Raw genomic sequence first — 13,350 nt, 5'->3', positions numbered from 1 at the left:
CCAGAGGTGGGACCTGCATCTACCAGACATTTATCTCCTGTGGAGCCACCAGAGATCTCCATGTTGGGGCCCCTGGAATCCATATGGTGGGGGCTCTGAGAAGCGGGGCCCCTCCAGGCTCAGGAAGTGCGGTTCTGGAGGTGACATCTGGTCTTGTCCCCTGGATGATTTCCTCTCCTCTTCTCATAAAGGCGCCTGCAGTACTAGAAGCCTCCAGCTCCTCCAGTTCTCTCCTCTTCTCCTGAATGACCACCAAGGATGGACAGGAAGGAGATCAGCAGAAGAATATTAGACCTCACCTTGGAGATCATCTCCCTGCTGAGCGGAGAGGTAAACTTTTCTAGATTTCTCTCCTCTTTATTGTATTCTGTAACAAGTCAGACATCGGGAAGGAGAATCCATCATAGGAAGTGATAGGAAGAGTCCAGGGTCCTGGAGAACGGCCTCCAGACCTTCCAAGTGATGGAGAACCTGGAGATCAGCCCCCAGTATGGTGAGTGATGTGTCATGTGACCAGTGACCAATAGTCATGTTGTAGGAGCCATGAGGAGGTAAGTAGGCACGTTGTACCAGGAGGAGAGGGCCGGAGGAGAGCACATGGCCCCTGAAGGGTTTATTCCCTAAGTGTCTCTCTCCATCCACAGGAGTACACAATAGTGAAGAAGACATCGGGGGACTGTGTGACTCCCATCATCCATCTCCAGGAGTCAGGAGGGCGGAGCAGGACCCCTCCCCCCATCACAGAGCCTCCCCCTCACCCCCTGATACATGAGCAGAAGATCCTAGAGCTCACCCACAAGATGATGGAGCTGCTGACTGGAGAGGTGACACTGCTGGGAATGCTGGGAAATTCTCCAGTAACAGCACTGGAGGGGTCTGGGTGATGACGGTGTCATTGTGTTGTCAGGTTCCTATAAGGTGTCAGGACGTCACTGTCTATTTCTCCATGGAGGAGTGGGAGTATATAGAAGGACACAAGGACCTGTACAAGGAGGCCATGATGGAGGAGCACCAGCCTCTTATATCACAAGGTAAGAGCCGTCATGTGCAGTGTATACACGTGTGTGCAGTGACATGTAATGGAGGAGCACCAGCCTCTTATATCACAAGGTAAGACCCGTCATGTGCAGTGTATACACGTGTGTGCAGTGACATGTAATGGAGGAGCTCCAGCCTCTTATATCACAAGGTAAGAGCCGTCATGTGCAGTGTATACACGTGTGTGCAGTGACATGTAATGGAGGAGCACCAGCCTCTTATATCACAAGGTAAGAGCCGTCATGTGCAGTGTATACACGTGTGTGCAGTGACATGTAATGGAGGAGCACCAGCCTCTTATATCACAAGGTAAGAGCCGTCATGTGCAGTGTATACGTGTGTGTGCAGTGACTTGTAATGGAGGAGCACCAGCCTCTTATATCACAGGGTAAGAGCCGTCATGTGCAGTGTATACACGTGTGTGCAGTGACATGTAATGGAGGAGCTCCAGCCTCTTATATCACAGGGTAAGAGCCGTCATGTGCAGTGTGTACACGTGTGTGCAGTGACATGTAATGGAGGAGCACCAGCCTCTTATATCACAAGGTAAGACCCGTCATGTGCAGTGTATACACGTGTGTGCAGTGACATGTAATGGAGGAGCACCAGCCTCTTATATCACAGGGTAAGAGCCGTCATGTGCAGTGTATACACGTGTGTGCAGTGACATGTAATGGAGGAGCTCCAGCCTCTTATATCACAGGGTAAGAGCCGTCTTGTGCAGTGTATACACGTGTGTGCAGTGACATGTAATGGAGGAGCACCAGCCTCTTATATCACAAGGTAAGAGCCGTCATGTGCAGTATATACACGTGTGTGCAGTGACATGTAATGGAGGACCACCAGCCTCTTATATCACAGGGTAAGAGCCGTAATGTGCAGTGTATACACGTGTGTGCAGTGACATGTAATGGAGGAGCACCAGCCTCTTATATCACAGGGTAAGAGCCGTCATGTGCAGTGTATACACGTGTGTGCAGTGACATGTAATGGAGGAGCACCAGCCTCTTATATCACAAGGTAAGAGCCGTCATGTGCAGTGTATACACGTGTGTGCAGTGACATGTAATGGAGGAGCACCAGCCTCTTATATCACAGGGTAAGACCCGTCATGTGCAGTGTATACACATGTGTGCAGTGACATGTAATGGAGGAGCACCAGACTATTATATCACAAGGTAAGACCAGTCATGTGCAGTGTATACACGTGTGTGCAGTGACATGTAATGGAGGAGCACCAGCCTCTTATATCACAAGGTAAGAGCCGTCATGTGCAGTGTATACACATGTGTGCAGTGACATGTAATGGAGGAGCACCAGACTATTATATCACAAGGTAAGACCAGTCATGTGCAGTGTATACACGTGTGTGCAGTGACATGTAATGGAGGAGCACCAGCCTCTTATATCACAAGGTAAGAGCCGTCATGTGCAGTGTATACACGTGTGTGCAGTGACATGTAATGGAGGAGCACCAGACTATTATATCACAAGGTAAGACCAGTCATGTGCAGTGTATACATGTGTGTGCAGTGACATGTAATGGAGGAGCACCAGCCTCTTATATCACAAGGTAAGAGCCGTCATGTGCAGTGTATACACGTGTGTGCAGTGACATGTAATGGAGGAGCACCAGACTATTATATCACAAGGTAAGACCAGTCATGTGCAGTGTATACACGTGTGTGCAGTGACATGTAATGGAGGAGCTCCACAGTTTCTTCTCACATTACATTAGAGGCTACGTGTTCTTTTTATTTCAGTCATATCCGTAAGGCTCCAGTCACATGATGGTAGCGTGTCCTTCTGGCCTCCATCGGGCTGGTATAGTAGACTACACTGCTCTATCAGAGACGTCCTGTAAAATCTGTGTTCCGCAGTGCATACAGTGTAGATTATACATGGAGCTTTTGGGCAATGTCCGCCCCTGTATGACTGTATAGAGCCTGACGTCGGAGCTTCTGTCAGAGGGAGATATTAGGAAACCCTCCGCACATATGTTCTTCTGAGATAACATTGGGAGAGTAGAGCGCCACATGTGCATTAAAGGCTTCCTTATTGTGTTATAGAGCCTACGAGTCCGCTTACCAAGAGTCACAACAACTGTAGATCGCTTTGCTGGTTATTTGGTGTCCCGACCAGCGTGCGGTTGTCTTGGGCTGCGGCCGCGGTCCTCTGCGTGTGCTCCGGGCAGGTGGCAGATGAAGAGAAATAACCTTTAAAAATACGTCGTTGCGGACCCCTTGGCGCTGCCTAGACCTTAATTGAATGAATTAAGAGATGGTATTTAGAGATCTTTCATTATACAGTAAAGTAAACGCGTTTCTGGGGCAGGAATACCCCCTCCATCAGGACTATTTACAGTATGACAGGCTACACAAGGTTTAAAAGCCCGTTTTTGGCGGGCTGGGGAGGGGGCGGGGCTAAGTGAATAGATAAACATATATAGCATATACAGAACATTGGTTACATATATAGATTTAAAATACAGCATAATGTAGATCTCAACGTGCAGTCCACCTGTCAGGATGCATGGTTCTTCCTCTGGGGGTGCAGGGTGGGTGTTATTCTGCTGTCTGTGGGGGATGGTTCGGAGGATATGTTCCCGATCGTGTGCTCATGTTGCTCCGATCCTGATTCTCGAGTGATGTGTTAGGTAGAGAGCCGGCCACTGTTGGTGCGCTGCAGTAGATCTGCGCTGGTTCTTGTCCCCCAGGAGGCAAAATATATATATACACAGGTGCGTATTCTAGGTACCTGAATGATAGGTATACTCGGGTTGTGGTTAATAGGTTTTATGGGGTATTTATATTTGTTGTTTCATTTATAATATCATTTCATTCAGGCCATTTGGAGTGAGGGTGTTCAATTGGTAGATCCAATACACTTCTCTTTTTTGTAGGAGTTCGAGTCTGTTAAAGGGTTAGGTTAGATACCACCTAATCCCTGAAACAGATTCAACCTCCTCCAAAAAAGAGAAGTGTATTGGATCTATCAGTGAACCCCCTCACTCCAAATGGCCTGAATGAAATGATATTATAAATGCAACAACAAATATAAATACCCCATAAAACCTATTAACCACAACCCGAGTATACCTATCATTCAGGTACCTAGAATACGCACCTGTGTATATATGAGGGACAAGAACCGGCGCCCCAGCGCAGATCTACTGCAGCGCACCAACAGTGGCCGGCTCTCTACCTAACACATCACTCGAGAATCAGGATCGGAGCAATATGAGCACACGATCGGGAGCATATCCTCCGAACCATCCCCCACAGACAGCAGAATAACACCCACTCATGCGGCGCCACCCTGCACCCCCAGAGGAAGAACCATGCATCCTGACAGGTGGACTGCACGTTGCGATCTACATTATGCTGTATTTAAAATTTATATACACTCACCTAAAGAATTATTAGGAACACCTGTTCTATTTCTCATTAATGCAATTATCTAGTCAACCAATCACATGGCAGTTGCTTCAATGCATTTAGGGGGGTGGTCCTGGTCAAGACAATCTCCTGAACTCCAAACTGAATGTCAGAATGGGAAAGAAAGGTGATTTAAGCCATTTTGAGCGTGGCATGGTTGTTGGTGCCAGACGGGCCGGTCTGAGTATTTCACAATCTGCTCAGTTACTGGTATTTTCACGCACAACCATTTCTAGGGTTTACAAAGAATGGTGTGAAAAGGGAAAAACATCCAGTATGCGGCAGTCCTGTGGGCGAACATGCCTTGTGGGTGCTAGAGGTCAGAGGAGAATGGGCCGACTGATTCAAGCTGATAGAAGAGCATCGTTGACTGAAATAACCACTCGTTACAACCGAGGTCTGCAGCAAAGCATTTGTGAAGCCACAACACGCACAACCTTGAGGCGGATGGGCTACAACAGCAGAAGACCCCACCGGGTACCACTCATCTCCACTACAAATAGGAAAAAGAGGCTACAATTTGCACGAGCTCACCAAAACTGGACTGTTGAAGACTGGAAAAATGTTGCCTGGTCTGATGAGTCTCGATTTCTGTTGGGACATTCAAATGGTGGAGTCCGAATTTGGCGTAAACAGAATGAGAACATGTCTCCATCCTCTGATGGCTACTTCCAGCAGGATAATGCACCATGTCACAAAGCTCAAATCATTTCACATTGGTTTCTTGAACATGACAATGAGTTCACTGTACTAAAATGGCCCCACAGTCACCAGATCTCAACCCAATAGAGCATCTTTGGGATGTGGTGGAACGGGAGCTTCGTGCCCTGGATGTGCATCCCTCAAATCTCCATCAACTACAAGATGCTATCCTATCAATATGGGCCAACATTTCTAAAGAATGCTATCAGCACCTTGTGGAATCAATGCCATGTAGAATTACGTGGCATTGATTCAGCCAAAAACGGGCTTTTAAACCTTGTGTAGCCTGTCATACTGTAAATAGTACTGACGGAGGGGGTATTCCTGCCCCAGAAACGCGTTGACTATACTGTATAATAATACCATCTCTTAATTCATTCAATCAAGGTCTAGGCAGCGCAAAAGGGGTCCGCAACGACGTTTTTTAAAGGTTATTTTACATATGTTCTGCAGGAGGCTCAGACGTGGTGTGAACAGGTCCTTACTTTTATAAGGAGATTCCATCATAGTGAATTTCCAGTCGTTCTCCTGCACTTCATGTCTGGGATTCACTAGTCACTCCACAAGCAGAGAAGATATAACATGCAATAATCTGTTCAACATGGGGATTGTAAGGTTCCGTCATATGGAGACAGCAGACAACAGGCAATTTCTGCAGGGTCGGGGCTTCAGATACTCCATTGTGACATAAAAGCCATCCACTAGGTGGTATAGAGATGGACAGAAGTGTGTAGCTGATGTATCATCCAACCTGAGCTGCTGTGATAAATATGGAGCATCTTTAGGCTGTGTACAATTATTCTCTACATTTTAGACAATATTAGTAAATCTGCCCAATTGTTCAGTGTTCACAGCATGTCCAGACCCTGGGGCAACAAAGCAACCATGAGGCTCCTTCTACCAACCTCAAACTATAATGTCTCCCATCTTAGATAAACTTGAGAGAGACCAGAATATTTTTTGGACAGCAGTGGCTTCCTTGGTGGTGTCCTTCCATGACCACCATTCTTGTGAAGTGTGGTTCTTCTGCTGTTATCCTTCGATTCTCCCTTCAGGAGTGCCTGTTTTTATCTTGCCTCGGTCTTACCAGAACACCAACTCCTAGGGAAAGCAGAACAGTCCTGAATGTTCTCCATTTGTAGATCATTTATCTAGCTGTTGGTTGAGGTAAACCCAGGCCTTCATCTTTTGTATTCGTTTCCAGCTTCGTGTGTCTCTCTATTATGTATTCTGAGGTCTTCGGTTATATTTTTCATACTTTTGTCCCATGCAAATATTTTTCATGTCAGCAATATCCTTCCCCTTTTCTCAGCATCACTGCATCCTGGCAGGATGTTTACATGCAGAACTTCCTGTGTACAAATCCAGCTTCCTTCTTGGTGTTTCTAACTAATCCCAGCATGCTTTGCTCTGTAATGTTTTAGAAGACTTGCTCCATACGTCCCAACTTTTTGGATGTTCAAAGAGGGACACATATGGTTCATTGCATGAAAAAAAAAAATCCTGCATATCTATACACTTCTATAGTTTTCTCTTACGAAATAGTGCAAAAATGATCTAAATATAGAAATAAAATAATATACAAGGAGGGCTCTAATATAGAGATGGGAACCCGCCGAACACTTCCTGGAATCAATATTGAAAATCTATAACTTAGATCAAAAAGAGGGACATTTATGAAGCAAAGAGGGACGGCGGGACTTGGGTCAAAAAGAGGGAGACTTGGGAGGTCTGTTGCTCCACCTAGCTAACATGGAGAGAAGAGGTGTACGGGGCGTGACTGCTGGAGAGGGAGCAGTGTAGCAGACAGAGCATGCCCTAAGAAACATTACAGAACAATCCATGCTGGAATTGGCTGTGATGGCAAGAAAAAAAGGAAAATACCGTCATGAAAAAAGTGCAGGCATGAGAAACAGGTACATGCGGCAAAAGTGCGCAATGGTTGGTATATTCTGGGCATATTTACCATGGCTGAGATGTGGCGGCCAAAACCACACCGTTCTAAGTGTTTTCAGATTGACTACAATTAAAGCACTTTCATTGTTAATGGCTGCATGTTTATGCAGCAAACGATCAGCATGTCATCACCGTTCAACGCTGTGTCTCCAGACGAACCAGAATGACACAGGAGATCCTCTGCACGGACTGATCACCTGATTAGAAGAATGGCACATGGTGATCCATTCTGTATTGCAAGTGAAATTGTCAAATCCCAAGCCTAGGGCGGCAAGCAGCTTCTACACAAACCATCAGAAGACGTGTGCACAACATTGGACTACGAGTCAGACGTCCAGCTACAGGTGTTTACTAACCTCACACCACTGCTGTCACAGGCTATCATGGGGCACAGCCAGATGGCAATGGAGGTTGGATTGGAGGTTTGTCCTCTTCAGCAATGAGTCTGCTTTTGCCTTGGATGCAACGATAGATGGAGATTGGTCTTAAGACTACATGGGTAAAGTCATGAAGAGGCCTTCAAAGGGGAACATCACACCGTTCTTACTCCCAGGATTATGGTGTGAGGTGGCATAATGTATGATAGCCAGACCCCTCTAGTCTTCATGTCAAGTGCACTAACAGCTCTGCATTACATTGATTTGGTTGTGGAGCCAGTGCTACGGCTATTTCTCCGACATGTTTTTCAACAGGATAACTCCAGACCACAACGTGCTCATATTACTGTGGGCAGCCAGTGTGTCCTAAATGTGCCTCCATGGCCTACAGTGTCTCCAGTCTCTCATCAAGCACATCTGGGACCAGACGTCATTGGTCTGCGAGCCGTGGTTTTTGATGATTAACATTCCCAGGTCCATTCAGCATGGCAGAACATTCCTCAGACAACCATTAATAACCTCAGTGAAAGCAGCCAAGGCGTGTCAGTTTGGGTATTTCAACACGTAGTTCCCACACTTCGCACTGAATAAATCAAGATATTTTGAATATTTTGTTTCCATCATTTGCATATCGTTAACACGTCTGTCCATCCTACGATTTCCATAATTCCATGACTTTTCCTTCTTGGTGTCACAATTTCAGCTTTGAGGAGTGAATGTATACTCACTGACAAAAAAAATCCCACTCCAAGAAGGAGTTGTTGGAATAAAGCTTTGTGTGAATGTAAGGCCTCATACACGCGACTGTATCCGTTTTGCAAATCCGTGCACATTCCGCAATTTCCCATTCTGCGCATACTGCCCTATGTTATCTGTAAAACGGACAAGGATAGGACATGATTTTTATTTTTTGTGGGCAGGTGGAACGGACATATGGATGTGGACAGCACATGGTGCACTCTCCGCATTTTCTGTGGCCCAATTGAAATGAATAAGACCAAAAATATGGTCGTGTGCATGGGGACTAATGATGATCTATGTAAGCGATTACAATCAATATTAGAGGAAAGGAGAAGTTTTTTGGGGCAAACTGAACAACTGAATGGAGGCTCTAGGACCCTGGACGGCCTTGATAAATCCAGCTCCCAGCCTCTGTCCGCCACTATCCCCTATGGTGGCTATCTTCTTCTATGCTGACCATGAGCTACTCCTCATGTAGTCACAACAGATGCCAGCGTCCACTGGTGGGGGGGCATTCTGTGTTCCCTCACGATGCAGGGGAACCGTTTTCCTAAGGAGGCGCCTCTTCTAATGAATGTCTTGGAACTGATGGCAATTTGGTTGTCTCTGCACCTGGCCGGTCACACTGTCTGAGTCCAGAATGAAAACAGTCATCAGGGAGGTACTCGGAGCCCATCCACCATGGTGGAGACTGCCCTCATCTTCCTTTGGGTAGAGGCTTATGTAACAGCCCTGTCAGTTGTTCACATTTCAGGTGTGGACAAACTGGATCAACAACTTTCTCAGCAGGGAGAAAATAGAGTCCAGAGAGTGGACGCTTCATCCACAGATTTTTCATGCTATTTGCAATCGTTGGGGCTAAAAGGATGTAGACCTGATGGCCTCTCACTTCAACCTAAAACTAGAGGCATTCAAAGCCTGGTCTCGCACCTCCCTAGAAGTAGAGGCGTTGACCATTCAGTAGAATCAGTTCAGCTTCCCTTATGTGTTTCCTCCTTCCCCTCTTTTACCCCTGCTGCTCTGGAACATCAGAGCCGAGGACCTACCCGTCATTCTCATCACACCGGATTGGCCGCTCCGAGTAATTGCTTAATTGTTCAGATGACAGATTCTCCCTGGCCTCTCGATCTATGAGAAGATCTTCTCGCTTAAGGTCCTTTACGCCACCCGAATCTAACATTACTGTGTTTAACGGCATGGCTGTTAAAGGGGTTATCCCATGATTATTGTAAAAAATTCAAATCAGACATCAAATAGTACATGCCAATCTTTTTCTGACAAAGGCAGAACCAGCCCTGTATCTCTCACGGATTCAGAGATATCCGCTTTCATTGCTTTGCTACATTTACACTTCTGTGAAAAAGTATTTGCCCCTTACAGATTTCTTTTGTGTTAGTACATTTGTCAGACTTAAATGTTTCAGACTATCAAATAATATCAAATATCAAAGATAACCTGAGGAAATACAAAAAATAATTTTTTTTAAATTATGGTTTCATTTATTAAGGGAAAAAAGCTATCCAAACCAACCTGGCCCTCTGAAAAAGTAATTGCCAGAACAAAAGAAATCTGTAAGGGGACAAATACGTTTTCACAGCACTTGTATATCAAGCTGGCCGCTGAAGTGGAGTGTCTTTTCTGCTGCAGCTCAGGAGGTGTGTCTTTTCTGCTGCAGCTCAGGAGGTGTGTCTTTTCTGCTGCAGCTCAGGAGGTGTGTCTTTTCTGCTGCAGCTCAGGAGGTGTGTATTTTCTGCTGCAGCTCAGGAGGTGTGTCTTTTCTGCTGCAGCTCAGGAGGTGTGTCTTTTCTGCTGCAGCTCAGGAGGTGTGTCTTTTCTGCTGCAGCTCAAGAGGTGTGTCTTTTCTGCTGCAGCTGAAGGGGAGTGTCTTTTCTGCTGCAGCTCAGGAGGTGTGTCTTTTCTGCTGCAGCTCAGGAGGCGTGTATTTTCTGCTGCAGCTCAAGAGGCGTGTCTTTTCTGCTGCAGCTGAAGGGGAGTGTCTTTTCTGCTGCAGCTCAGGAGGTGTGTCTTTTCTGCTGCAGCTCAGGAGGTGTGTATTTTCTGCTGCAGCTCAAGAGGTGTGTCTTTTCTGCTGCAGCTCAGGAGGGGTGTCTTTTCTGCTGCAGCTCAGGAGGAGTGTCTTTTCTGCTGCAGCTCAGGAGGTGTGTCTTTTCTGCTGCAGCTCAGGAGGTGTGTCTTTTCTGCTGCAGCTGAAGGGGAGTGTCATTTATGCTGCAGCTGAAGGGGAGTGTCATTTCTGCTGCAGCTCAGGAGGGGTGTATTTTCTGCTGCAGCTCAGGAGGTGTGTCTTTTCTGCTGCAGCTGAAGGGGAGGGTCTTTTCTACTGCAGCTCTCTCCCTATCACAGCTAGCAAGATAGTTGAAGGATTAAACTGAGCATGTGCGGCCATCAAAGTGAGCTGGACAAAGAAATACAAAAAAGAACAAAGAGCAGGTGGAGCTATAGAGGTAAATGTTATTAAATAACTCAGTGGTTATTCCAAATGTTTAATTACATGCAATTACAAAAGATTCAGATGGTTTCAAAACTTTTGAATATTTTCCGTGGGTTAACCCCTTTAAAGTCACCATCTTTAGAGCCAGCGTTTTCTCCGACACGATAATCCAGACCATGATCAGTGCAGAAAGCCGGCGTGGTATTGTATTTATCATTGAACCTGGAAATCCTTCTTACGCTTGTGCAAATGGGCCTCAATGCAGTTTTTCCTCCCTGCCATCCTGTGCTTTCCTCAGGCAGGCCTGTATCTAGGCTTTAGCACCCCATTTCTCATAATTCAGTGATCTGTACGTTTGTTCAGGGTTTGGTCCATTTAGTTTCTCCATACCATTGCTTGTTGCTACTTTGGGATCATAACATGGTCCTGGAGTATCTCCAGAGATCTCCATTGGAGTCCTTTCTTATTAGGTGATCTTCCTGGTTGCCATCAGGTTTTTCCATAGGGTTTCTGAGTTGGCAGCTTTGTCTTGTCTCTCGCTCTTCTTGCCTTTATTCTGCTCATTTAGATCTCATCCTACAGAAGGCACACTGCACTCTTTGTATGCTCTGTGGCCGATCCAAATCTTTCTCAGACGGCTTCTTTCCGGAAGACTGATTCCCTCTTTGTCATTCCCAATGGTCCCAGGAAGGGTATTGCGGCATCAAAATCCACTATCTGCTGCTGTATTTGCCTGTCTATAGTCGAGGTGTATAGCTCTAAAGGGAAAGAGCCTCCCTGTCAAGTTATGGCTCACCATACCCATTCCATGGGGACCTTGTGATCTGTGCGTCACCAGGTGTCCACACTTCAGGTGTGTAAAGCCTCTACCTGGTCTTCTCGTCACACATTCGCTAAGCTTTATCAGGCGCACACTTTTATATCCGCAGACAGAGTTCACAAGGTTTTGCAGGCCGTGCTCCACTAGCTGCGCTCTTATGAACACATGTTATTCCTCCCTCTCTGGAAACTTCTTTGGGACATTCCATAGTCTTTTCTGTGTCCACCAAAAACATGGATGATAAAAATGGAATTTTTCTACTTTCCATAAAATCCTTGTCTCTTCTGTGTATTGGGAGACAAAGCCCCCACCCTTGTCTGTAGTTATACCTACAGTCTCTCATGTGTTCCCCAATAAACTGAAGAGAGGATTTTATGGTATGTAACAGAAATCTATTTTTTCCAGTTTTTCAATACAAGAATTGGAATGACAAGTGCATTTTTAGTGCATTATTTTAGCTATGTAGACAAGTGTGGGTTCAAAGTGAATGGCTTCTGCTGTATCGACTTCCAGCCTAATAGGAATGTTATACGTTTCTATTCTTTACGGTGTGAGAAAAAAAACATAATTTAAAATTTTTATCTTCACAGAAAATTCCAGCAAAAATTCTGAGGGAAAGTTCATGTCACGAAATTGCAAAGCAGAAGGTATCATGCAGTGCTCTTTAGGAGAAAACGTAATTAATGTACATCCCGGACTTCACAGTATAGATCTATCATATGATCCCCCTAATCATGAGGAGCCTTCTTCTGACCAGTCAAAGGTTGTCACCACAAATACAGGTCACAAAAAGGTTAAAAGGTTTCACTGTGGTAAACAGTTCACAAAAAGCTCAAGTCTTTCTACACATAGAATTCACGCAGGAGAAAAGCCATACTCTTGTCTAGAATATGGCAAGTGCTTTGCAGATAAATCAAGTCTTGTTACACATCATATTTATCACACAGAAGAGAAACCATATGCATGTTCAGAATGTGGGAAATGTTTTACACAAAAATCAGATCTTGTTGCACATCAGAGAAGTCACAAGGCAGAGAAGTTGTATTCATGTTCAGAATGTGGGAAATGTTTTACATATAAATCAAATCTTAATACACATGAGAGAAGTCACACAAAAGAAAAGCCATATACATGTTCAGATTGTGGAAAATGTTTTACACTAAAATCAAATCTCGTTACACATGAGAGACGTCACACAGGAGAGAAACCATATTCATGTTCTGAATGTGGTAAATGTTTTACACAGAAATCAAATCTTGTTTCACATGAGAGAAGTCACAGAGGGGAGAAGCCATATTCATGTTCAAAATGTGGGAAATGTTTTACAGTTAAATTAAATCTTGTTTCACATGAGAGACGTCACACAGGAGAGAAACCATTTTCATGTTCAGAATGTGAGAAATGTTTTATTTCTAAAGCACAACTTAGAAATCATCAAAGAACTCACACAGGAGAGAGGCTCTATCCATGTTCAGAATGTGGAAAATCTTTTACATATAAATCATATCTTGTTACACATGAGAGAAGTCACACAGGAGAGAAGCCATATTCATGTTCAGAATGTGGGAAATCTTTTACAGTTAAATCAACTCTTGTTACACATGAGAGAAGTCATACAGGAGAAAAGCCATATTCATGTTCAGAATGCGGGAAATGTTTTACAGTTAGATTAAATCTTGTTAAACATGAGAGAAGTCACAGAGGAGAGAAGCCGTATTCATGTTCAGAATGTGGGAAAGGTTTTCATTCTAAAACACAACTTAGAAATCATCAGAGAAGTCACACAGAAAAGAAGTTGTATTAATTTTGAGAATGTGGCAAATATGT

General features: G+C 44.9%; 1 protein-coding gene across 1 annotated transcript; it reads left to right on the top strand.

Moving 5' to 3' along the window:
* Nucleotides 1–975: 975 nt before the first annotated feature.
* LOC120991986 (gastrula zinc finger protein XlCGF17.1-like) lies at nt 976–13,147 on the top strand (the record flags this gene model as incomplete). Its single annotated transcript, XM_040420748.1, has 2 exons — nt 976–1,031; nt 12,114–13,147. Coding segments are annotated over exons 1-2 (1,068 nt in total), but the record flags the coding sequence as incomplete, so codon positions are not given.
* Between the last annotated feature and the right edge of the window lie 203 nt (nt 13,148–13,350).

Source organism: Bufo bufo, chromosome 2 (genome assembly GCF_905171765.1).
Source record: "Bufo bufo chromosome 2, aBufBuf1.1, whole genome shotgun sequence".
Classification (NCBI taxonomy): domain Eukaryota; kingdom Metazoa; phylum Chordata; class Amphibia; order Anura; family Bufonidae; genus Bufo; species Bufo bufo.
This window is presented reverse-complemented; position numbering and strand designations above follow the sequence as displayed.